The sequence below is a fragment of the Gymnodraco acuticeps genome, unplaced genomic scaffold, assembly GCF_902827175.1.
Source record: "Gymnodraco acuticeps unplaced genomic scaffold, fGymAcu1.1, whole genome shotgun sequence".
Taxonomy (NCBI): Eukaryota; Metazoa; Chordata; class Actinopteri; order Perciformes; family Bathydraconidae; genus Gymnodraco; species Gymnodraco acuticeps.
In genome coordinates this window covers 3,255,144-3,282,436 of record NW_022992206.1, presented here as the reverse complement: position 1 = coordinate 3,282,436, position 27,293 = coordinate 3,255,144, and the positions used below count along the sequence as shown (strand labels likewise).

At 39.1% G+C, this 27,293-nt stretch overlaps 3 protein-coding genes across 3 annotated transcripts; 1 reads left to right on the top strand and 2 right to left on the bottom strand.

Moving 5' to 3' along the window:
- Nucleotides 1-667: 667 nt before the first annotated feature.
- Nucleotides 668-4,490, bottom strand: pxmp4 (peroxisomal membrane protein 4). Its single transcript, XM_034205777.1, has 4 exons — nt 4,334-4,490; nt 2,981-3,043; nt 1,556-1,754; nt 668-1,422 (listed from the first exon to the last, which is right to left on the bottom strand). The coding sequence occupies exons 1-4, from the start codon at nt 4,444-4,446 to the stop codon at nt 1,159-1,161; spliced, it is 639 nt and encodes a 212-aa protein (XP_034061668.1). The 5' UTR covers nt 4,447-4,490; the 3' UTR covers nt 668-1,158.
- A 1,025-nt stretch (nt 4,491-5,515) lies between these two features.
- Nucleotides 5,516-20,357, bottom strand: itcha (itchy E3 ubiquitin protein ligase a). Its single transcript, XM_034205775.1, has 24 exons — nt 20,240-20,357; nt 19,144-19,222; nt 18,709-18,850; nt 17,973-18,097; nt 16,953-17,084; nt 16,452-16,500; nt 16,154-16,332; nt 15,713-15,992; nt 15,037-15,132; nt 14,736-14,910; nt 13,702-13,771; nt 13,482-13,566; nt 12,838-12,966; nt 12,359-12,431; nt 12,112-12,183; nt 11,927-12,015; nt 11,633-11,792; nt 11,172-11,305; nt 10,520-10,660; nt 9,928-10,048; nt 9,671-9,775; nt 8,960-9,056; nt 8,718-8,790; nt 5,516-8,184 (listed from the first exon to the last, which is right to left on the bottom strand). Exons 2-24 carry the CDS (start codon nt 19,166-19,168, stop codon nt 8,085-8,087), a joined length of 2,652 nt encoding a protein of 883 aa, XP_034061666.1. The 5' UTR covers nt 19,169-19,222; nt 20,240-20,357; the 3' UTR covers nt 5,516-8,084.
- A 1,072-nt stretch (nt 20,358-21,429) lies between these two features.
- bloc1s1 (biogenesis of lysosomal organelles complex-1, subunit 1) lies at nt 21,430-26,844 on the top strand. Its single transcript, XM_034205696.1, has 4 exons — nt 21,430-21,637; nt 21,775-21,847; nt 25,349-25,481; nt 26,390-26,844. Exons 1-4 carry the CDS (start codon nt 21,577-21,579, stop codon nt 26,498-26,500), a joined length of 378 nt encoding a protein of 125 aa, XP_034061587.1. The 5' UTR covers nt 21,430-21,576; the 3' UTR covers nt 26,501-26,844.
- Nucleotides 26,845-27,293: the final 449 nt, after the last annotated feature.

The window sequence follows — 27,293 nt, the reverse complement described above, 5'->3', positions numbered from 1 at the left end:
TCATTTATCTAACCGCCTGCTGCTTCCCCTCCTCTCTCCTCGGTTCGGCTCCTCGGCTCGCATCTCCTGTGGGCGGGACTAAGTATCGAGGATAGGAGTCGAGGAGGGGAGTTCGAGAAATGAGAAAGGGCCACTGTTTCCGGATCATCTCGGCTGGCGCGCGCTGATACGCTACGAAAGCACATTGTTTGTATATGGGCCAATAGATGACATGTATGGGAGTAGCATCCACACAGCTCCTCCCGTTGTTATATCTCTCACAGGCTCCGCCCTCTACTGGACTCTATGGGTACTACCTATGGGATAACCCAATAGCGATAGCCTTAGAGGGCGAAGCCATATACGAAATATAACGGAGTTTCTGTGATGTTCAATGCGGGAGGAGAAGCGCGGCAAAATACCGGCGGAATAATAATAACCTTTTCGTGCGTAGAATAACAGATATGTTAACAGCATTCCCACTAAATAACTCCAACATGCACATCCCGTATTTCTTGAGCTGCAGGCAGGGGTTTAAAGTTTTCTAGAAGAATCCAGCAGTGTGTCACTTCATTGACATTAACACCCCAGTAACTGAGTGCTTCATTTACAACACAGAATACTCAGTATTTTTTGTCAATATAACCAGAACACAGCTTTACAGAAAAATAAACTTGTTAAAACTCCATTGGTTAAATATCAGTACTTAATATAGTTTTTAATAATGTTTGGGTTCAATGGAAGAAGTATCATGTTTTACCAAATCACTTGATACAACATAATATAACATCTTTGTGTCTCTGTGTAACAGCAATTTCACAACAGATAAAATGTCAGCCTGTTTTGCATTGAACCTAATTTTGTCTTTTATTCTGAAGCAGTTTAATAAAGTGACACAACCCTATAAATTAAAATCAGACAAATGTACAATCACACACAAATATCAGCAGAAAAATAATCATGTTGAGTAGATATAGATGTAAGGCAGATTTTGTTAAATAGAAAAGGAATTTTGAGTTATTTGACACATCTATCTTTTTATGTCTAAGTATTCTACAAAAATCCTACAAAACAAACCATTCATCAATAAATTCAATAATATATGGAATATTAATAATTATTAAATAAGAATGCAAATCATGTGTTGTAGAAAGCTGGTCCATACTGAAAAAAAAAATTCTATGGAGCAATCCTTGGTTTATTATAAACAAGGAAGTCCGTTATGTCGTGCCACACGTTGCTGTCGTGGTAGAGGTAGTTCATGGAGGACTGCAGGGAGGGCTGGAGGGTGTGAGGGTAATATTCAAACAGCCACAACACAACACCCCACACCAGCGTGGCAAAGAGAGGGAAGGGGTCGTGTTTAGGCTGGGGGATGAACCCTTTCTCCACAGCCAGCCGAGACAGGGCGAACAGGATCCTGGACAGCAAGTACATGTTGATCTAGAAAAGAGCAAAAAGTCTTAACGGATTGCACACATTTCCCTGAGCAACTACATAAATGGTGGTGGATGGTAAATAAATTTAAAAAATAGCAAATGTGAGAAGAAAGGTATATTTGATCTGCGATTCATACCTGGCTATTGATGTTGTTGTTATTTCCAAACACTAACCAGCCGCCAACACAGGCAGCCAGAAAGGAGTGAGACTGCAAACTCTTCCCCTGGCACTTCTCCTGCAGGGCTTGAAGTCCTTTGTATGTGAACACAAAGTACGCCAGGTTTCGGGAGTGGGTGTACGTGGCGTTCAAAATGGCTCGGAGCTTGTCTTTCAAACTATCAGAGGGAAGAGAAATTGCAACATGTTTTTTGCAACGCTGCCAGGGACTCAGAGAAACTGGCCCTTCAGCTGCCTCCCAGGGAAGAGCTCTCTCAACAAGAGAACACTGACACAACCAGGGTCAAAATCACAGCATGTGATTGATAAAGAAATGTAAAGAGTTCCAACATTTATTTATTTAATGCCTCCATTTAATACTTCTATTAAATGCTTGAGCTATGTCCGAGAATAAAGTACCATTTCAGAATTCAAATGCTTGAAATATACACACAATAATAAGCTATAATAATTTAAGTTATCATGAACCAATATTTATATATTTTTTTAGATTTAAAATGTTAGATTTAGAATGAGATTCTACATTTTCATATAGATGAGAGTAACACCTACATCACTTCCGGGCAAAAATTACGGCCCCGCCCACTTTTGGGGGAAAACAACGCTGTCATTTGAATGGCGGTCAATACAAATTCTGAAGTTTTTGCCAATCCGATCACATTTTTTTGAAAACCGTGGATTTTTGGATCTTCAAAGAGCTCGATTACAATGGCCAGTCAGGCAAATAATTACATTCGATCATTGGAAATCGACAATCCGTCTCGATATATGGTTAAATTAAAATCAGTAGGCGAGCCTGTAATTTCTCCAGCTGTTACTCTCATGAGCGAGGCGGAAAATAATAGTTTTAACATGCCAAAAAGCTGCTGTGTCGTTTATTGCACCTCAAACATAAAAAATAATCAAGAGTTCAGTGTTTCTGAACTTCCTCTAAGAACAAAGGACAGTAGCAGAAGAGCTCTGTGGCTTCAGGCTCGATCGCCATTCAAATGACAGCGTTGTTTTCACCAAAAGTGGGCGGGGCCGTAAAGTGACGTAGATGTTACTTTCGTCTATGAAAATCGATAGCCTACTGCTATATTTAACCATATATCGAGCCCGATCGTCGATTTCTAATGGCTTAATGCAATTGTTTGCCTGTCTGGCCATTGGAATCGGGCTCTTTGAAGATCCAAAAGTCTCCGGTTTTCTTACATTTCTGATCGGATTGGCAAAAACTTCAGAATTTGTATTGACCGCCGTTCAACTGACGGCGTTGTTTTCCCCCAAAAGTGGGCGGAGCCGTTATTTTTGCCCGGAAGTGACGCCTTTGTTACTCTCATCTATAGTGTTGTAATAGCACGGTACTTTTTTTCTAAACATTAAATACAGCTCGAATGCTTACCTGCCACTTCTGAATAGGAGTGTCATAACAAGAGCATGAGGAGCTCTGATTTTGGCCCCATATCTGAGAGGAAGAAAATACACACAATAATGTCACTGCTGTGTAGAAACTAGGGCTGTCAAATTAACGCAAAAAAATATTAACGCCACTAATTATTTTAACGGGATTAACGCATGTGTATTTTTTTTCCTCGGCCGCCCCGTAGTTTCAGAGCGCATCGAGTTTAAAATACCATCTACAAGCTGATGCTGACAGCCTCGCTCCTGCTGCCCGCTTGCAGCAGACCACACTTCCACGCTCACCGGCAGGCACCGACTGGCCATCTGGAGGACCGGGAGGGTGTGTGTATGTGTGGCCCGAGCGAGCGAGAGAGAGACCTTACGTGCATTGTTGTTGTTAGCATCTGGTGCTAGCTAGCTGCGCTAACGGATTTAAGGAGCTGTTTAAATGAAAACAGAGGAGCGACATTTCGCCACAACTGCGCCGAGCACTTGACTTTATGCAGGCAGCCAGACTGGGACATTGTACGAGAAGTCAGCACACTCAGTGCGCGCAACATGATTGCAGCGTCCAGGCAGCTCCTGTTCGAGCATATGCCTTGTACACGTACACACACACACACACACACACACACACACACACACACACACACACACACACACACACACACACACACACACACACACACACACACACACACACACACACACACACACACACACACACACACACACACACACACACACACACACACACACACACACACACACACACACACACACACACACACACACACACACACACACACACACACACACACACACACACACACACACACACACACACACACACACACACACACACCATTTGTATTGTATTATTGTATGAGAGAGGTTCCAGGTTGTTGTGTTTAATATTCATGAGCATATGATAATAAACATTAGCATAAAGCATATTTGTCCACTCATATGTTGATAAGAGTATTCAAAACTTGAAAAATATTCATCTAAGGTACATTTAGAACAGATCAAACATGTGCGATTAATTTGCGATTAATCGCGATTAACTATGGACAATCATGCGATTAATCGCGATTAAATATTTTTAATCGACTGACAGCCCTAGTAGAAACACAACAAGGTCAAATATTATCGTAGTATAGTACTAGTGTAGTTAATAAAACCTGCAGTCAATACTATTTATTAACTTAAGTTACCACACTGGCTCCAGACAACTACATTTAGTCACCACTGCTCAACTACAGCTGATAAGAACGGTGAGCTGGTCTGTGGTAAATGAGTACACCGACGTTGTTGTAGCTTAGCTAGTTTGTTATTTAATGTTTTAACTCACACGGCGCCATTTCTGAATCCTTTCAACACGGCCAATGCCGCTTTGTACTTCTCCTGCTGAAGAAGATTATTGACGGTGTACAGAAGAGTTTTTATCAGATCAGGACCTGCCATGACTTCCAACAGAGCCCACCGGACACAAAACAGAGTTGCACACACATTCCAGAGAGATGTGTCACAGTGAAAACTCGCCGAGATGCACCATTATAACCATGGTTCCTACGCACATTCAGTTTACCAAAAAATATCTCGTTTGCCGTTTTGTGAACAAACTAAACTGTGTTTTAAAGTATATAATGTAGCCTATATATTTTATCTGAAGAGTGTACCTTTACTTTCTGTGTTATTGATGTTGGCATAACAGTTTTGTAGTGGTGTAAGACATATTACGAGTAAACAGTAGCCTAACTATAGTACAAAAATACTCCGCTTTATGTAACGATATCACATTCAAAATGTTCCTTACGTATCAGAATATACTGAATGTAGCCTACTGTACACTTTATGCTGAATGGGCTTTTTCTAAATCACGTTGGTGATGGGCATTAGCCTACTTTAGACTTTATGACATTTCTCAACATCCTTTAATATAAAGGTCCCATGTCATGGCCATTTCTACTGATCATAATTCCATTGTTGAGGTACACTAAAATAGATGTATATATTGTGCAATTTTCCAAAAATCGCATTGGTGCGATGTTTGTATATAGTATACTATACAGAGATGCTGTATGAGAAACCAATGCGATTTTTGGAAAATTGCACAATAGCCTATAAATCTATTTTAGTAGACCTCAACAATGGAATTATTAGGCTATAGCCTATGTGTATTCACTCTGTCCTAAACGGCTGTGAGAGCTTTAGTATTTAAAAAACTATAGAGCCAAAGTAAGGCTATAAGTAGTTTGTTAAAGCTAATTGAGGGTGAACACATGTAAAGTAGTCTTGTACTTGAGGTATAGTATTATCAGCAATCTCAAATATCAAAAGTAAAAAAAGCATGAAGAATGTCCCCGTGTTTAGCATTAATGGAGCTTATTATTACTGTTCAATTTATGTGTAGGTTCAATTATTTTTGTATAATTTAAGATGACAATGGTTGTGTGTATTGAGAATAAAAGTTATGTAAAGTGTGTGGGATATTGGAAACAAGTTGTTGCTGAAATAATAATAAACACTTCACAATTGTCCTGCAGAAGCCCAGTGTTTAAATCATTTTATTACGGTTGTTTTTTTTCTCAATCAATCCAGTCCATTGTTACATGAAACCCATCTTCCGAATAAATAGTATTTAACCATTGACATCTACTTGTCAAAAAAAGTTGGAGCTCAAAAACAGTGATTACACTATCAACATGATTTACAATGCAATCAGTACAACTACAAACACTATTTTGCATATTTCTATAGCCTACATTAAAATGGCTCCATGATCTGGAACAAAGCAGTGATTAAACAGTGAAGTGGTTAATTCAACCAGTTTGAAGTGTCAAGGTGCTAAGTTATTCGTTGTTATCTGTTAAAATATTCAATAGTAAACATTTTGAAGGTTTTTCGGCAGTAATCTCATTTCAAATCAGCACACCAGTAGTAGCTTTATAGGTCTATGTATGTGTATTAATGCAGGATAAAATGTGAGATAATGTGAAACATAAGAGACTAATAAAAACCAAGTCAGCAGTAACTGGTTTTGAATGAGGGTCAATACACCTGTCAGGTCGGTGAGGGAGCGCTTATAACAACCAGCATTTTGTGAAATGGCATTCGGCCACATTGTTCATACAAAATGTGTGGATATTTCATTTAATTCGTTACAGCTAACTTAAAGTACATTTGCTGAAACACAACTTTTAATTAGGATTGTTAAATTTTCTGGTGTACACATTGAAATTATACCACGTAATTTACACCACGCTGCTTACACACACACACACAGACACACACACACACACTACACAGCTTGATGCCGGGACAGTTACAAAATATCACTTTACAGATTCAAATTTTGTTCAGATTTTGTATTTAAGATTGAAGTAGCTAAATTGCTACCTTTTTTTGTACCTCACAGTGTTACCCATTAATATAATAAAAGCTAACTTACAACCTAATAGCGCCAACCGATGTGATATATATAACAATTTAGGGGATGTTAAAAACTGCACTTTAAGACTTATACCTCAAATGAAGTCAAATGTTTTACAGAAAACTATTAAATAACATCCTTTGGTAGATTGGTTCCAGTCATTTTCTTAAAGTAATACTCTACCTGAAATAAAAAATAAACTTTAAGCTTGAAGAAAACAGCTATTTTTGGAAAATACATGAATTATTCTAATATACTTCTGTACAAATCTGAATAGCTATCACCCTATAAAACTAGGGTCACTTATATTACATTAATCCTAATGGTCCACTTATGCCTGCAACTGTAAGGGGTCCACTGCTTGGGTGAACTAAATGTATTAAGATATTAAACATATTTCTACTTTATAAGTATATTTACAAAAACTGCATTAGTCACTGAACACATTAAACAGTTAGGATTCAGTATTTAACATCATTTAACTCTAATAATACTTAAGTCTGGACAGACTCTACCAGAGAATTGGCTACCTTTCAGTGGGAATAATAGGTCATTATTCAACAAATCATTGTTCTCTTTTTCACAACACACGCTAAAACTCCCACTTCATTAGTAACAGATTATAATTCAAAATCAAGACTCTTTCAGTCGTCCTGACTGGTAAATAAGCTGATACTATTTACAGCACAGATCATTTTGGGAAGTTTTCTAATCATATCACAACCAAACAAGTTTCACTACGAACACTTGCAATAATGCAAATGTTCTCTATTTTATATTGACAATTCAAATAAGGAGTAAATGTTGAAACTTACCAAAGTGTTATAAAATGATCAAACAAATCATTGCTTGGCTCTATTATTGGCATAATTGTTTCCTACACAAAACTATTGCACATACAAATACAACCTCTCTTAAGAACAATCACAACCAGTCTTCCTGCTCACATAACTATGTGCAAACTAGTTCAACTCATTATAAAGTTAAGAAAGCAACCTGTCGAAATAAGAGAAAGTATCATTACAATTAGCTCGATCATATTTGTCAAAGAAAATGCATATGAGCTGCAGGAGTCAGTCAGTTGTTGAAAAAAATCATTCATCCATCCTTTAAACCAAAAAACCAAAAACAAACACAAGCTGAGCCTGAAAAAAACCCAAACCATACATGTGCCTTTGACGTTACTTTTAGATATGTACTTATTTTAAGTAAAAATGCACAAATATGGTTATTTTTCTCCCAAATGATTCATTCTAGTGCATAGACCCGACAAGGCGGCGCTTAAGAAGTTACCACTGCACAGATTCACAGGTGTACGAGCAGAAACTGCACTTGCGCAACGTTCGGCGAGTGCAGACATGACGGGGCGAGGAAGGCGTCTCTTTCGCCTCTTCGCCTGAAAGTGGGCTGACCAGCTGCAAAAGGGTGGGATCCATCGTGTAGGTGAGAAGTGAAACGGAGTGAGAAGGATTCACAGGTAGGGTAAATGAATGTGTGACGAAATAGTTGTGACTGATACTGGGATAGAAAATAAAGATTTGTACTTCCATCACCAGTTTAAAAGCAGCTCCTGGCTGCAGGGAGGTCATGTTAAAAAGTGCTCATGTCTGAAAAGGATATGGCTCCTCCAAGCCAACACTCCTCCATCCCATCCTTTAGCTCCTGCTCATTACTCCTGCCCAAAGCCTTCTGTCTCCTCGATGGCGAACATGAGCTTCTCCTTCAGCTGCTCGTAGCTCTTGTAGGGAGGGAGGTCCAGACGATTAAAGCTATAAAACAAAAGAGAAAGACAAAAATGACTTTCCAGAGAAAAAATTGATTTAATGTTTGATCGCCAACATTTTAACGTTGCATCTTATAACATATAAGTGAAACAAATCCCTAACATTTACAGATTTTGTCTGAACTGCAGATAAAATAAGTTTATAAAAGTCCCTTTAGTTCAGTGTTGTTCATAAAATTCTGACTTTCTTAAGTGAGAAATTATTTATTTTGTTTCAATTATTTGATTGCAATTATGTCCCTGCCTCACTAGTATCACATGAGGCTTCATAAGAGCATTGGCTAAGTAAAACCATATCAAACTGTATTATTCACGGTTTAACGACACATTCTCAGACAGTGCTATAAAACTTCAAATGTCAAATTAAAGCCTGACAATAAAAGGAGCCTGGTTGAATCAGATATGACTAAGAGGGTTTGGTCAAAAAGTGTTAATCCAGCAGGATTTGGACCTCTGGCCACATACCTGAAGCCTGAGTGAGGATTTCTTAGAAAGTAGAAGAAGAATAACAGGCCTTACCATGTGTGGCTCCGTGGAAGCCAGTTCTCTTTACCCACTTTCTCGATGCAGAACTTTTGAGGGCCGTTGCTTCCTACATTTTTAAACAAGCATACGGAAAATTAAATCAAGAAATCAATTCTGAAGTGAGTATATACAGTGTGTGTGTGTGTGTGTGTGTGTGTGTGTGTGTGTGTGTGTGTGTGTGTGTGTGTGTGTGTGTGTGTGTGTGTGTGTGTGTGTGTGTGTGTGTGTGTGCTTACCCATCAGGTCAGCGAAGCCTCCCACAGGAAGGCGACAGGTTCCTGTGACAAACTGCAGCAGCCTCATCCTCTTTTCGTTGTCCATCTCCTTCACAAACTGTCAAAACATCACACTTTAATTTCCACATAAACACGCATGTTAAAAAAACAGTTACGGTTCAGGAATAGTTAGAACCTTGTGCAGCAACATTTAGAGGCCAAACATGACTCCTCTACTATTAAATAATAGTTGTATAAAGAGAAAAGAGATTGAACAAATAAAGGATTGCATAAATCATCAAGTTCCCAGGATAAGCAGTAATACAAAAGTATATAAAAGTACAATTACAACATGAGGCTTATGTTTTACAAGTTGAGATGCAACACAATCAAATCCACAAATTGTTTGTTAATACAATTCAGATGTATCTCTGTTATAATAACACTTTGCAAATCCAGTATGACACTAATGATAACATATCATTGTCCTAAATGCCCAGGTTTTGTTTTGCTTTATTAGGGAGTTTTGGAAATATGTGGACCAAGTGAAGACTCAATCTTTAAGTCTTAGCAAAAGGGACTTTAGTTTTGAGTTAAAGGAAAATGAAATCTTGAGACAAACTGAGCTATAATTGTAAGGTATAAGTCTCCTAAACTAAAAATAGATCAAAGTAAGGAAGGAAATGGAATTAGTGTTGTGATTTTCGAAACAGTGCAACTGCATGTACTGACCTGCCAGAACCAGAGGATCTGTTTGCTGCTGCGGGCGTAATGTCTGTAGATCGCGTTTCTCTGCCAGTCCACCAGGTCTATCTCCTGCATCCCACACAGCATCACCTACAGGCAAGAAGGAAGCGAGTTATTAGTGTGATGACAACTCAAATGCACATGATTTGACCCAGCAGAATAAACACTTTAAAAGACCAACACTACCCCAAACATAGAACTTTTGGTGTTCAGTAAATGTTGTAGAGTGTGGATTGCAGTACCTCTAACTCCTTGGCATCGAAGTATTGGAGGTACTGCTGGGGCAAAACTTCATTGAAGCCCTCAAAGAAGGCCTGAGTCTGCTCCTCCACCCCTCTGGACAGCCTCCACTCTGCCACCAACCTGCGTACAGAAACATGAAGATTAATACAACAAAGTCAAACATACCCAGTGCATGATTATGAATGGCTGCTTGCAAACAAGAAGGTTCAATTCTAAGGGTCAAATATCATGGTTGATCAAATAAAAAGCATTATAGCTTATCAGTCAATACAAAACACATTTGTTGTTATTGCTGCAGCAGATACTAAAGAATTGGTCGCGACCTGCGCAATACATGTGTGATAAGAGATCTATTAAATACGTTTATCTATTTTCATTTAACTGGGCGTATACATGCTGTCATTTTACTGCGGTGTACAGTATGGAAAATGGAGTTGGTTTATTATTGGCCCCTCTATTACACATTACAGTGAAATGGGAGAACTGTAACACTGTAACAATCAGCAGGGATAAGACTATCAGTGTTGTGTGTAACGTGTTGATGTGAATGTAAATATGGAAGTTGAAGACGGGTGGCGGAGGAGGGGGTACCTGATGTACTCCTCTTTATTTTCCTCAGTTACTTGGACGTTTCCTCCATCGGGCTTCAGCTCGTGGGTGGTGACCTCGCCCAGGATCTCCTTGTCCACAGAGAAGAACATTTCCAGTCCACACTCCTCTATGTTATTATCCCTGCAGAGCAAAGAGCGATTTTGATCATTAACAACAATTAAATCCACCTACCAGTCGCCGCATTTAAATGAATGCATTACGCTATATTTTGTTTGTGTATAAATCTGTCTTTGTAACAATTTGCCCTGGGAGGCAGACTATTTCTTGTCCAGAAGCTGGTTTGGGCTGAGTAATAATCTTGCAACTCCTGGCCAAAATAAAGAAATCACATCCATTTTACCAATACTCTGCTCACCTCGAAAATAAATGTGGCAGGATCTACACATTACACTGGTATCATTCCAAATGTGTTGCAGTAAAGAAAATTGGGAAACTTATTAATGTTTTTTATAAATTACATTGTGTGTTCATAAAAAGAAAATCAACTATGACATATCTCCAATATGAAAACAGTTAATGGTACACTGCAGTACGTTTTGATATACATGCTGGCCTGCCCTTCCACTCCTCCTTATCACCACCATATTCCCTTTAGGTCACACATTAGTAACTCTTGTATCCCCAGACCTACTTGATCCAGATGAGTGAGTTGTAAAACTCTGGATCTATGGACTCCAGGTCTTTGAGAGCCAGAGCTTTGTTCAGAATGCGCTTGTAGAAGGGCAGGGAGAATCCTGTGTCGATGAATTTGCCATGGAACAAAGCCTAGAAGGGACCAAAGCAGAACAGTCATGTGATCAAATGTATTAAAACAGCAGCCACATAAAACAGAAAGAGATCTGATATGTAAAACTGTAAACTGTACGAGGAGACTGACCGTCATAAAATTAAGATCATCGAATATTTGAATTCCTTCCAGAGCAATAAGGCACATTTAAGAGCCAACATGACAATTGTAAACAACATTGCGCCATCCTCATCACACGTATGTCACGTCACAAACATGGTCCATCTTGTTGGCCAAGGTAATTATGTCATTATATTAAGTTCCAATACTGAGTAATTCATTGTGTTGACTAATAGGGCAGGTACCATGGCAATGAAGCGTCCTATGAACTTGAAGTACTTGAGGTGATCAGGGTTGATGTAAGAGGCAGGGTTGATCTGCAGACAGTAGTTGTCCTTGCCGGCATACTCAAACAAACAGTACATGGGGTTCAGCACTTCATGAGAGAGCAAGAAGAACCATTCCCTGAAAATAAAAGAAATACATGAGAAACAATTATTTAGTGGTTATACTGGTTGGTTTAAAAAAAGCTACGATTGAGGTCAAAACACACCTCCTAATGGCGCGATTGCATAAAAACAAACTGCTGTTGACATTACCTGGCCACACCTCCGTAATCCAAGCCTTCCTCTCCGGGGAAAATGATCCACAGTCTCCGCCTCAGATCTTGAGGGTGGAAGCTCATTATCTTCAGATGCAGAAAAGAATGTGTTACACACCTCAAACATTAAAAAGACAATACAGTCAAAATAACAGAGAACTGGATTTATTTGTTTTAAGTTACCTGTTGAAATGAATCCTCAAACAAGGTTTTCCGGGAGACATTAATCTTAATGTGCTGAGGCATCGACAATTGCTGAGGCCGGGGAAAAAACACAACATATAAATTACATTTCTGCTTGCTTTTTACAGAAGTTAACATTATGAATTAAACATGAACTGTGAACTTCAATCTTTGCACATTCAATTACGAAAGACAGTACAAAGGAGAAGCATAAGGATGATAGCAAAACATTTGGTGCAGCACATACCTGACACCAGAACCTGAAGTATAGCACTTTGGCTTTGAAGTCCCTGACATAGGTTATCTGTGGTCCATTCTCACTGTGGAAAAGACCAGTAGAACCATTTTAAATGTCAATTGAACACGCACATTTAGTTACTGCATGCACATTTTGTGAGTTTTTTCTCCTGCTGTTTAGGGAGGCTGTGATCATGCTTTTTATCACAATTGTAACAAGGATTATCCAATGTGTTATCAGTCATGTAAATGCATTGAACCTGCATTGATACCTATGTTTATGTTCAAATGAAATCAAAATGTATCTGTGTAATATGAAAGGAGTTTGCAAGTAGGGATAAATATGTCTATGTACATTAAATGCATCTTAATCTTAAGGCTACAGCTTGTGGACAAGTATCAAGTGTCTGGTTAAAAGGCGAGAGCTTCTCCAGTCATTTGTGTTTGTAACTAAAGCAAGTTAACTGCTAAATGTATAGAAGAACTTACAGTGAGGATTTCCCCGTGCGAGGGTCTATGTAGGTTGTGGTTCGCCTGTTGTGGTCTACAAAGTAGGGAATACCATCCACAGTGAACCGCATCTCCCATCCCTCTGGTAGGGGCTTGTCGTTCAGCAGCCTGAATAATACCAACAAATAAATAAATTGTTAAAAAGATAAAGAAAAACAAAATGTAAATTGCAAGTGAATTTGAAAAATAAAAAATGGCACTTATAAGCCTGACGATTCTTCCTTTGTGAACGCATGAGTCAGTGTAAGCATCAAACCATCATGTTTGAAACCAAAAATATAGCTTTTCCTTATCATAAACGTTATACTTTCTATACTTCCACACCTCCAAGGATGTTTGCATGCATCTGCTGGTCACCTTATGACCTAAATAACCCTATAGTTATATTTCGCAGAAAAGATAAGAGTATTTTTTCTTACTCTAAAATTGATTTGAATTCCACTTATTTCTATATTTGCTTATGCTTCAATCTAGAAATACTTGTGCTGAGCAAGTTGCTGACACATAAGCGCCTCCTACAGGCAATACAAGAAAACTACAGCCAAAGTAAGCAGGATCATTTATAGTCAGTATACAAATAGGTATCACAGTATCAAGATGCACAGCCGTAGGCCCACACTCACCCCTGGGTCCTGGGGTCCTCCCACTGCGTTGTCCGAGTCGGGTGATGAACAAAATACACTCTGCCATTGGTGTCTGTTCTCTTCTCTGACATAAAAAAATGAAAATGTTTCTTCAGTTTGAAATCATTGCTGTGCATTCCCTAGGAACTTGTATTGTGTGTTTTACTACGATAACAGCAACTCCAGCCAAAGTAAATGTGTAATGATAGGTGATATTTACCCCATCCATGAGGCAAAGGTCCCAGCGGGTCAAACTCTTTGTTGGCCGTCGCCGCCAGCTGGTCTTGGAGCTGAGCCAGAGAGAGACACGTTGTTAAAGTCTTAAAAAACATTTAAAAAATGGCCTTTACCAGTTCCAGAGCCAACCATCGTTAGTATTATACAGAGGAATCAACCTCCAATCTCGTTCAATGTTCAACAGGATAACTACATTAGACTTCAGAAACAGCAATAAGCTGTAAAGAAGTCAAACAGTGTTTCCTTTGCTGGGTGACGGCCCGTCCACACGGCGGCGTGCGTTGAAGCTTCAACGCTTCTGCCCATTCACTTTGAATGGGGTGACGTCACACTTTGCCGAACTGCATTGTGGGAGCGTCGCTTCGCTTTGCTCGCTTCGCTTTGCTCGCTTCGCTTTGCTCGCTTCGCTTTGCTCGCTTCGCTTTGCTCGCTTCGCTTTGCTCGCTTCGCTTTGCTCGCTTCAAAAGTTGAGCAATGTTCAACTTTTTAAGCTTCGACGGAAGCGTCAGCCAATCAAATCATATGCCAGTACAAGCTCTAGCCAATCAACCGCGTGCTTGTGTGTCCGGGGCGGGAGATTCATGCGATTGGTTGTTGGTCGAGCTTCAGACACGCCCGACGGCGAGCTTCAACGCACGCCGCCGTGTGGACGCGGCGTAACATTGAGGTGGTAATGCTTTTATTTGATTTGTGAGTTCTATTTGAAGCAAACAAAACAAACAAAACATGTGTAATAGGTGTGACTTTTGGAGTGCATGCATAGCCAGTTAAATTAAGTAACTTGAAAATGATGGTTTTGGGTTTAGGTTTTGAAGCAAGTAAAACATTTTGAGAACTTAAAAACTCTACTGCATATTATGGTACAGTGTATACTGTTCAGTAATAATCTGTTTACACAGATTCATCTTGTGATGGTGCAGACAAACTATTGTTCGAAGCAGAACGGGATTCTTAAGTAAATCAAAGCAATGTGTGGATGTACCCTTATCCAGAAACTACCACAGTGCCTGCACTCACCCCATAGATGAACCTCTGGTTGAACTGCTGCATGGCTCCCTGCAGCTGGTTTCTCTGGTGCTGCCACTCTTCGTAGTTTCGCACAGACTCCTGCGTGGGCCGCTGCCACGTAGTCGTCCGGGTAATGTGGTCGACATAGTACACCCTACCCATCGGGTCCACCCTGCGCTCCCACCTGCGGAGAAGGGAAAGAGGTTGGATGGTAACATTTGTTAAAGAATATCAAAGAGCAAAAGTGTTCTGATTGAATTGTAACCATGTTAGCACTCATAGTATAACATATGATCAAGTGTGTTGGTACCCTGAAGGAAGAGGATCAGGCCTTTCCCAGGTTGTCCTTTTCTCGATGTGATCCACAAAGTAGACCCGTCCGTTCTGGTCTGCCCTTTGCTCCCATCTGCAGAGAAAGATGAGTCAGCAAAGACCAAGCACAGGAAACACATTTTGATAACTGATTCTGTCACTGAAAAACACAATTCGTTAAAAAGGCAGAATGAGAACTATTTGTATGTTCTAGACAGTTTGTTCAATCAATCAATGTTTATTTATATAGCCCAATATCACAAATGTTACATTTGATGTAAGGTTTGCACCTCATCCCTAGCTCAGCGACCACAGAAGAGCACCCCCATGACTGCAGTTAAGGTTAGAGTGCTTTCTCACAGTTGAAAACAAGCTATATTTTCTGTGTCCACCAATTTTGTAGCTTGGATGAGGTTACGATCTAGCACTTTGTTGCTACGTTTGTATAGAGGTTGACACCCCAACACTTCACAAATAAAGCAGTAATAATAATGAAATACAGGGTATCTGCAGATACAGACACCAACACACTTTTAGTTAGTCATAAGTGATGAGAGAGAGAGGTTATTTTTGTATGAGTCTATATTTCCACATCATTCACATTCAAACGTCATAAAGAGGCTGCAGTCTAAAATGAGCTTTGCAGGACCAGGTGAAGTGCCTTGCTCTTTTACCCTTGTGGTAAGGGGCCGTTGTTTATGGGTGTGATTCTGGGAGCTGTTGTGGCCGGAACTGCTGAGGCTGGAGCTGCTGAGGCAGATGTTGCTGGTTTGGGTCCAGCTGCTGTCTGTGAAGTAGCTGCTGTTGTTGCTGCTGTTGCTGCTGCTGCTGTTGATGCTGCTGCTGCTGCTGAGTCATCCTGCTGATTTAAACAGCCACTAGCTGACGCCTGGGAGGAGCCATCGGAAGCAGGAGCTTCACTCAGCTCGCTTGGGGAGGAACTGCTAGAAGAGGCTGTAGAGAAGAATGGGAGGATGGCAGAAAAAACATTGAAGGCTGTGAACAGATGTCTATCTCAGACACTGTTTCTGTACATTAAAGAAAAGCAATGCTATTTAAAAATGCAGAATGACTGGTTATATTGATAAGTCTTTGATTTCTTGTGCTTTTCCTACTTGGTGAGGCTGTAGGTCTGTGAGGCGTAGGAGGAGGGGCTCGGGCTGGTCTGGGAGGACGCAAGGCGTTGGAGCCCCCTGGAGATCGAGAAGGAGACCCTGTACCATTGGCAGGATGACCGTTAGGTACGATAACCCACTCCTCTGAGTCACTGGAGGGAGATGTGTCCCTGCTTGACCTGGGGATTAAGATATGTTCTTAAGTTACTTGATAGGGATACAATTAGTATTTTTCATGAGTAAACACGACATTTTCCCAAAAAGCATAAATAGGATTATAAATGAAAGTTTACTGAACCTGTTGCCAGTGTCTCCATTTTGCCTTGCGTTTCCATTTGGAAGAGCAGCTAGAGTAACAAAGAAACAGATGACAAGTGACAACATATACTCAAATTAACTTGGGTTTGAAACCATTTTTTTCTTTATCTGCTGCAAGGGGCTAAGAACGCAAATGTGGCTACATATTTCACTTTTTATTTTTTAAAGTAGAATCGTATTTCTTGGTGCATTCTGGTAAGTAAACTATGTAATGGCCAATTACATTAATTCATATTTGGCATTTCTACATTTTACTCAAAGGCTGACATATACACTGATCTTTATGTAATAACCAAGTTGGTCAATTTAGTAGCCAGGCTCTATAAAGAACTCTGACACTGAGACAATTCTAACTAGATATGATTGTTAAATAAATATGATGAGGGAAAAAAAGGGAACATGTCACACTAACAGATGATTTAATACAATTCTGCAGATCTGTGCATTGTCGGTGGATTTGTGCATGTGTGTGCTTTCTTACCATGTTCTCTCTCTGCAGTGGCGAGGGTCTCTGGGTCTACCTGCATGCCATCCAGACAGACTGACAGGTCGCCAACAACATCCCGAGAGTCTCGGTCAGAGCACAGCGGCAGCGTCTGCACCACCTCACACACTGGGGAGGGGACAGAAACAGTGTTTGACAGGAGATGAAAATGTGCAAAGGTGTCATAATGCTTCAGCTACACTCATCTGACAAACACCCACATACTAGACCCTTCACAACAACAACAAAAGAGATGATGCTAAGGATTGTCAGAGGAAGTATAAACTGCCACCAAATTCACATACAAGAGCCATTTTCTCTAAGAGGACTCCATTTGCTGGCTTTTCATAATGGATTCAACGTTTATGAATCGTGTTTAGTATTGAAAATAAAAAGAAGGAGCTATACTAAATATAGACCAGACTTTTATGTCAAATGGAATGCACAAGACAAGGAGAGCCATTGTATTGAGCTGGGAAAGCCCTCCAGCAATCAGACACACACAATCAGTCACACGCTCAGGGGAGGCTTGTATCCCAGGAGAGAGAACCTAGGGAGTACTGTGCTTGTTGGTTGTTAAGCTTATCAAAGCGCAATAAATCATTCTCATAATAAAAATAAGCTGATATGCACTCCTACACAAATAGAGTCTCCAGTGTGTGAAACATCTGCCAAGTAAAACATGCTGCTGATAGACATAGACATACAAATACTGAAAGGGAGATTATAAGGAATACAATGTTTTATTATCTTAAAATAAATAAGGCATGTGGTGGGACCTTTGTTCTGACTAACTCATAATATTATGTGGGAATCAACCGCAAGAGCCTAGAAATATTAGCCTAGTACGCTGCCCCTTGGACAATACATTTTTTACTAAATCAAAGTTTAACTGACAAATAAACTGAGATGTACACTTTGTCAAATAGCAGCAAAATGTTGTTTGTTTGACAGAAAATATTTTCAAGGAAACACAAGATTACACCACCGAAGAGAAAGAAAGTAGTGTGAACTCACGTTTCAGGTCGTTAGCTTTAAGGCTCTCTTTGATCTCCAGCATGGCCATTCCCAACAGGATGTCTGCCTTCAGTGTCTGGTGGCTCCAAACTCGAAAGATCAGCTTGCTGACCGGGGTGACAATTCTGTAGTAAAGTGAGAAAATAACATCATCAACACTGGAGAAGAATATAAAGAAGGATCTGCATTAGTTATAGTTGAATTATGGAAAATAAATGTATGTACTGCATAGGGCTATCGCTTCTCTGGAGACATCTCTTATATTTCTGTTATCAAATGTAATTTAATTCAAATATTAAGTGTCAATTCCTGCATTTGTTTTTGACATCAATGTCTTCGAATAATTTGCTTGTGGTGGAAAAAATAAAAAGATTTTGATATGGGTTCAATCTATGATTTTGAGAACGGTGTTGTTATTATTAATGCAGCAGAGTTTTATTAATAAAACACCCCTCATGTGTTTTATTTGTCTTACCAGTTGAGACCTTAACCTATTTCAGTGGCACAGAAACCATGGTAAAGTAATAAGTGTTGGGCATATGGACTTTGTTGAATCAGTGACAATTAAAAATCAGGTACATCATTTATTTAGAATGTACCCTTCAAGAACTTAGTTTTCCCTTATGGACACAATATTCTAAGCTCAGGAAGTTTGCACCATAACCAGAACTGCTAGTACGGATCATCTAATAACTTATCAGCTTTTTTCTATGACAAACACAAAGGTTATACTCACACTGTGACAGCCTGCTTCCATTTAGGACTGTGTGTGTTGTTGCACTTCTCAGTCCTCTTTGACTGGCCATCCACAGCTACCTCAACGTAAGGGCTGGGACCAAACCAGGTCTTTTTGTTTTCCTTAAGCTTGGCTGAAAGCACTAGAATGAAAAAAAAACACTTAAATTGTAGGTTATATAACTAAGATTTTAGAGGGTTTGTTCAGAATGTAACATAAGGTGCATTTGATGAAGATGCAACAACATAAAAATACCAACCACCAGCTCCTGTAGCCTCCCTGTACTGAACAGTGACAGCACATAAGGCATCACAAAGAATCATAGCCTGTAGCTGCTTATGAACAACGTCATGTAATACTAAACCTCTACCAATTTTTCCTATTTGTTGTTTTCTAATTTTTGCTCAAATCATGCATAGATGAATGAAAACATACCAGTGACTTGTAATTGGGCCTTCATGGTTCTTCCATAACACTGCAGTCTTGTTTTGCTGCACCAACGGACCTGCAAAAACTGCAACCAGCGACATCAGACATTAATATGTGATACTGTGCAGTCTTACAGAGTGATCAGGCTATTGTGTTGCTACAGTAGGTGAAACATCAAGTCAGGCTTTACATACAATATGAAGTATGGATGTATGAGGATGTATAACCAAAGCAAAAGGTTTGTATGATGGTTTCAGGTATCTGAAGACACGCAAAGAGTATGTATGTTGTGATGCCAACTCAAATAAAATGTTTATCCACAATAAAAAGCCAAACATTTCAGGTGAATTCGCTTTATAGTAGTAGTACCATTAAAAGGCAATCTCATTTATTGATAGCCTAAATCTGGTCTGACACATCGTCAACAACATTATGTTACAACTCTACATACAGCATGTAGAATTTCGATTAGCTTAATGTTTAGACACACAAACTAGACTAGAATGCACGTTACCAGTGACTTAGTTTAATCTAAGCTATTTGAAGATACAGCCGTGCACCTTTCATAACGGGCAGTCCCATCTTTAACTGAACTATATTAAGTCTCACTGAACCTCCGTTTGCTAATTTTAGACAATACCCTTAAACAGGAAGAAGGTGGTTTGAATACTATTCAAAGGGGTTGGTTAATACAATTTCAAAGGCATAATAGACTTGATGTTGTCAAAGAGGGTTCGTGGTCCTGCTGCCCGTACAGCATCATAGCTTTATCTGTCAGGTTAGCAGGGGTTAGCCAGCAGGAGATCTGTTGTCAAGGCAACTTCTAGCCGTTTGTATGGTAACAGTTTTGACTATTACATTGCCAACATGTAGTATTTGCTATAATGTTAAGGTTTTTGGTGAATACATTAGAGAAACAGATTAGTTTAACCACCTGGGACAACTTTGTTAGCCGACGTCCTGAACACCGAGGCTAAAGCTAACCGTTCATTAACTAACGTTAGTTATGCTAACTCACTCCGCCTCCCACAGCAGCTAAGATCATTACATCGAGGACATTTAACACCTTTCTGTCATTCAATTAAGTAATATATAAACATACCTGACGAAAATCAGATGATAAAGGGCTCAGCACACTTTAGTTCCAGCTATGCCTGGGTTGTTGACAGGTTGCTGCCTGCCATCAGCCCTGTGTTCCGCTAGCCAGAACAAGACTTGTGTTTCCGGCGGGAGTTTTTCACAATAAAAGGGTATCTTTAGAGCACACACATATTGATCTCTTTTTTTGCAAACAACAAAACTTAACATTACTATAGCTATATGCAGCCATGCATTCTGCAGAATTTAACGAGGAGAGTAATACTTGCCCTGGAAATAGATAGACAAAACGTTTCTAAACATAAAAGTCCACTTACTAGCTTTTTTAGTGGAGCTTCCAACACAATCAAGATCTTATTCAGTGAATGGAGTTTACTCTTTTTTTATGGAGATGGATCATTCTTACTTGACAGACTCATAGATCTGACTCCAAACTTCAGTATATAAAGTATGGTAATCACTCAATATTATCTGTCACATACTATCATACAAGGTACACTTCCCCTGAGATGTAATCCCAAAATTCCCTTCAATGTGTGCAGTATTGCATTATATTCATAAGGGTTTGTCCAAAGATTCTATGTTAAATAAATGGCCACTGTATTCGTTCATACACTCATATTGACAAGGCAAAAGACTCCCTTAAAAATGTGTCTAACTACATTTATCTCAATTTAATATGTTGTGTTGTTCTAAGGATAAGGGTTGTGTTATGATTTTCTGTTACATTGAACAATTTAGTTCCACATATTCGATTGCATTTAGTAGTAGTAGTAGTAGTAGTAGTAGTAGTAGTAGTAGTAGTAGTAGTAGTAGTAGTAGTAGTAGTAGTAGTAGTAGTAGTAGTAGTAGTAGTAGTAGTAGTAGTAGTAGTAGTAGTAGTAGTAGTAGTAGTAGTAGTAGTGGTAGTAGTAGTGGTAGCAGTAGTAGCATTAGATGTATTATGTAAAGTAGTAGTGTGTTTAATTATTACAACTTTTATTTTGAAGGCTGAAATGCAATGACGTCGAAACTGATATTGAAATTAATGCAATACAAATTCATAAATCCCTTATATGCGTTTAAACTATGTATTATCTTTAAATGCATCATATGTTGCAATCCCTCCCATGTGTGTTGCATTAATAATGAACACAAAAAATAATATTCGATTAACTACAGTCAATGACGCGATGCATAACGCCATTTGTTTGGGCACGCCTACTCCTGTAATTCTTGCGCTTGGTCTCGTGATAGCGGTCAGCTGATAGCATCTCTAACATCTCTGTTTAGGAAAACCATGTTATTCAGCTAGTTAAAAGAAAGAAATACATTTGCACTTAATCTCAACGAAGACGGAAGATGTTGTCTCGTCTGCTGAAGGAGCACCAGGCGAAGCAAAATGAGCGGAAGGAGCAACAGGGTGAGTGACTGGCTAACGTTAGCTGTCGTGCTAACATATGCTAAAAACAAAGCTGACGGAGTTGTGTCAGAAGTCCTCGTATTTCTTTAATATTACTGATGGTTTCTCTTGTCTTTGTTAATGTTTTGTTTGCACAGAAAGACGCAGGCGTGAAGCTATCACTGCGGCCACCTGTCTGACAGAAGCCCTGGTAGACCATCTCAATGTTGGGTATGAAAACCTAGCTTCTAGCCCCCTGAAGTTTCTCCTTTTACTTCCTGGGGATTAGCAAACTCCTATTGTTAGTTCATAGTTCATGGTAGTAAATAAATAATAAACGTACGTTTTGTGCCTACGGGAAGTAGTAATGGCCACAGTGTAGGAATACCTGTCACAAGGAAATCATTTACTTAATTAATGTATTAAAGTATCGTCATCAAATGTATATATCAAAAGTTAAAGTACTCTTTATGCAGAAAGGCCCATTTCAGACATTGCATACAATTATGAATTCATTAATGTGGAAATCTAGTAGCCAGTAAAGGTGATGATACTTATGTAGCTTGTGAATGTTCCTCTGGTGGGTAGAAGTATAACAAAGCAGGAAATACTAAAGTCAAGAATCTCAAAATTGTATACTGATATGTCCCTTCTACTTGATATTTTCTAACAGCTAGTCATTAGTCTGAAAGCCAAATATATTCAAGTCAAAAAAAGAATTTACAGACGAGTTTTGAAAGGATAAACAACAAATGTTTAGCCTGTTTGCTCGATAAACATCTCAAGAAATGCAATTGATGAAGATTATTTTAATGTTGGCTCCACAGTATGTTGTCCGGTAACAGGAATGCTTACTGTACTCCTCGTGATAAAAAACGCATTTACAACTTGAAAGTGAATTATTTATAATGCTAGTTTTGAAAGGTGTTATAAAAAGTAAAGTTTAGATTTTGTTACTAAATATGTGCTGCTTCTTAAAAATGTGACGCATCTAAACGTGTGCGTCCTTCTTGAAGTCACAGGTAAATACATTGTAGGTACTGTGTTACATATTGCAGTCAAGCTGATCAACCAACACCTTCAATTAAGCCATTCAAATACAGCAATCTATAATTAGCTGAGCAGAATTGGCTTTATGTGTGACACAAATAGTTCTTAAGATTACTAACATTGTGAAAGTTGTGAAGAAACCCGGACAATCAGCTTAAAAACTGACTGGTATGCAAAGCACATTGTTATGCTGCTCTTTTATGAAAAAGATTATAACTAAAATCCTTTGGTGACTTTGTAAGATTTAGTCTAGTTTAAATATTACAGTATGTTTGTATTATAAACAGAGATGTTTATGACTTAGTCTTTGTACTATCAAATACAAATGTACACTCACATGCCCACATAGCTATATTAATTAGGGCTGTCAAACGATTACATTTTTTAATCAGATTAATCACAGTTTAAAAATTAATTAATCATGATCAATCACCATTCGAACTATGTCCAAAATATGCCACTTCTTTATGTATATTGTTGTGGGAATGGAAAGATAAATGAAAGAAGGCGGATATATCCATTTCACATACAGTATGTATGTTTATTATAACATTTTTCTGTGTGTCAAAATGAAAGACAGCCCACACACCTATCAATCATCAAACCGTGGGGTCTTAATTCATTACGTGTTGATTTCTATCAACGGCTAGTGGAGTACTTCGTGACCAGAGTGTGAACGTTGTGATCAGGGGCCTCATTTATAAAGGGATATACGCTAAAAAAATGGCGTACGCCAGTTTCTACGCAATGTTTGCGATTTATAAAATACTAACTTGACGGGAAAACGTGCGGTCCTCCACGCAAACTCTAACCCATGCGTACGCACTAAGCACAAAAACGGGAGAGACGAGAAACTGCGACACCGTTGGCAGAAGGAAGAATGGAGAGAAATATGTGGAAATAATACCATAAATAAAATGTTACCTCTCATTTATCATATATGAAGAATTCATTTTCAAACATTGATTAAAGCCAATCTTAAAATGATTAAACAAACGCCTGTTTGAGACTCCTCGGTGCACACAAACACATAACTTGGAGAAATAAATAAATACGGATATGTTATTTAAAACCACCTCGAATATGTTGTGTTAATGTTATGAAATGTTTTCTCATAAATGATGCGGTTTTGCATTTCTATAGGTTGTACGAGCATGGTTTTATATACTACCATGTTTAGTCATGTTTTATGCCGTTTGCTAAGACTTGATAAGTCGCTCGTAAAACACAGGAGGTATGGAAACTAAGAACACCATATGTGGTAAATTGTACAGCTAATATAACACAACACATTAGTTGTATTTCCTTTAACTGGTGGATATAGAGTTGCTGCAGTGGAGACGCTGCGCACAGCTGATCGACAGCTGGGACACAAACCACCAAATACGAAAACATAATTCAGATCCAGTCGTCATGACTCCACTCCGGAGGGATTCCCCGATCATTTCTTACAGTTTCTCATCAAACACACTGCCTGAGGAAGGCTATGTGTATTTTTTTTGTCATGAACCTTTTTCGGACCACTTATTTATTTATTTTGGTGACGATCCGACCTCCATGCTGCTACTCTGGTTCAAACTGCATCCACCAAACAATATGATTTATCTCGACCTCCCCAAAATAACCAAAATCTGACACGGTGTGAATGTCTTTTTTAGCTGTTCTGTCGTCATTTCCTACGATCTTCTTCATAAAGTCAGTCAAAATGAATGAATGGGCGTTTCTTTGACTATTTATAGGCAAATATGGGCGTTACGTGAAGCCCGCAAAAGCTGCACCGCATTTCGAGTCGGTTGTGATTTATAAAGGGAAACCGGCGTAGGAAGTGCTGTACGCACTTTCCTCGCCGGTACGCAATGTTTGGTGAATCGGAAAATGTCGGAACATTTCTGTACCTATTTTTTGGATTTCTACTACGTAAGCAACCTTCCCACGTGAATCCTACGCATGGTGTTATAAATGAGGCCCCAGCTGTTTTAGCACAGTTCTCCAGTGAAGGGGGGGAGTCTCCCTCCGAAGCCGGTTGGCGTAGTTTTGGCACAATTCCGTTGTACAGCAGCCCTGTCTGTGCACACGGAGACCGACTCTGTCGTACGCAAATGCGCTTTATGACACAAGTGACGGTACGCATTTCAGATTACGCACATAACCTGCTTACCAGTTATGTGCACCTACTACAGCAAAAGTATTCTCCGTCGGGACTTCCTGCAACAACACCACACCGTTATCTTGATTCTGATTGGCCAGAAGACATTATCAAAGATGTTCTATTGAGAAGACGATCACTACGTGACAAAAGTTTTCAAAACCGTTTCTGGTCTTCGGTATTTCCAGACAAGTGGCTACTGAAATCAATCGTACTAACTGCTGTCTGTGCAATTTACTCCGCGTGAGTTGGCAGACTTTATTTTGCTTACTTTAACATCATTTTTCAAGGTGGGACTAAGCCATTTCTTGGTATGGGTGTTGCCTACCCCATCCATACCCTGGCGCTGCCACTGGTGGGATGTATGGGGCGGGCCATTCTGCACATGCGTTAAACATTTTAACGCAATTAATTCAAAAAATTAATTACCGCCGTTAACGCGATAATTTTGACAGCATTAATATTAATACATGATGCTTTATTTTCATGTTCTAGTAGCAATGTAGAGCTTCTTATTGTTGTTTTCTGTTTTCTAGAGTTGCCCAGGCTTATGTAAACCAGCGTAAGCTCGACCATGAGGTGAAGACTCTCCAGGTGCAGGCGAGCCAGTTCTCCAAACAAACGGCTCAGTGGATCAGTATGGTGGAGGGTTTCAATCAGGCCCTTAAGGTAGGACACACTTGGCAAGAAGTTCATCCAAAAACGGGGGTTTTCTGTTATGTAATCTGCCTATATGTAATCTGCCACCATTAATACAGTATCATTTTTGTATAAATGTACATTTCTTAAGTCTAATGCTGTAAAATCAATAAATGCTCTTACTTTGTATTCCTTTTTGCTAAGTTGCCATAGCATATATCTAATAGCAGCTCTTGCAATCAGTATCACATTCATTTAAGTTACATTTTTGACTTATTATGAGTATTGGTTAATGCATATTCAATCATATCTACTATTATAATCATCTTTGCACCTCAAATACATTTGAAAAAATGTACTCATCAAATCCAGGGCTGCAACTAACAATTATTTTCATTATTAATTAATCAATGTATCGCTTGATCTATACAATTTCAGGAAACAGTGAGAAAGGCCCATCCCACTTTCTCAAACTCCAACGATTAACTTAAATATGTATACCCTTTATATTTTCAGTGCAAAAGGATCTTGAGTTTAATACTGTATGTTATTAAACTGAAAAGCATAACATTTCCTTATTTAAGAGACTGAAAACTGCATTTACTGCCATTTCTTAATTTGACTTACTAATCATTCGTCCAAATAGTTTATTCTTCAATCATCTAATTGATCAGTTGACTAATAGAGGCGTTTCTAATCAAAACTAAAAGCAGATTAGTTTCTTCAAAGGACCTCTACACAGGCCATAGATCTGAGCGGATTGGACAGATGGTAAAAGCAATTCATAAATGAGTTTCCACTTCCTCTGATGTTATCCAGTTACACCATCTTTCCAGGGGAGACATGGTGAACAGGTGCCTGAAGTTGTTTCAAGCCTGTTTCTTCTGGATGTACACAGCGGTGATACTAATTCTGTCTCTATTCTCTCTTTTAAACAGGAAATTGGGGATGTGGAGAATTGGGCCCGCAGTATAGAGATGGACATGAGGACCATCGCCACAGCTCTGGAGTACGTTCACAAGGGTCAGCTTCAGTCTGCCTTCTCATAAACTTCATGGAGGGACATTGATAGCTGGAACTAAACACGCTGGAGTGAAACTGAAAACCCAACTGACTCCTTCCAGCAAAGATGCAAGCAGCGATGACTTCGCTCGATGCATGCTCACCGGAATGGGCCCACGCTGATGATGACTTTGCCACCTGTCTGCTTGTCTGTAATATCTTTAACTGGAAGGCTTATCTTCAGCACCTGTTAACTTAATTATGTACGTCTATGCTTTTGTAATATAGTATGTCTATGTATGATAACATCACTTTTTGTCAGACAACTTAACTTTGACTTAAGTTACCGTTCAGAGGATGACTATTATTTGTAATAAAGTAATAAAATGCACTGGTGTGTTTTCTTTTGAAACCATTTAAAATATATCCACCACTAAAGTGAATGTATACATACAAAGTAATATGGGAATACTACATGAATACAAAGCATAAAGAACCTAATTTGAAAAGGGATATTCGAGCTGCCTTAACATGGATCCGATTGTGAGGATGTTCATACCCACAAACGGTGGTAGTGGTCATTAAACTATTGAAAGTTAACTAGAGTTAACTAACTAGACTGACTTCTGGGTCAAGGATTGTAGTTTGTCTATGCACAACAAAAACCACAGTGTACATTGTACTCTATAAGAGTACATTTAACACCAGTCTCGTGGTGTATATAGGTCCAAGAGTTTGGTGTTCTCTGAACACTGTCAAAAGTGTAAAATATAAACTCCAAATAAAGAGTTAGATTTGAACACTTTGGGAGTCAAAATATACTCATGGTTTAATGATGAT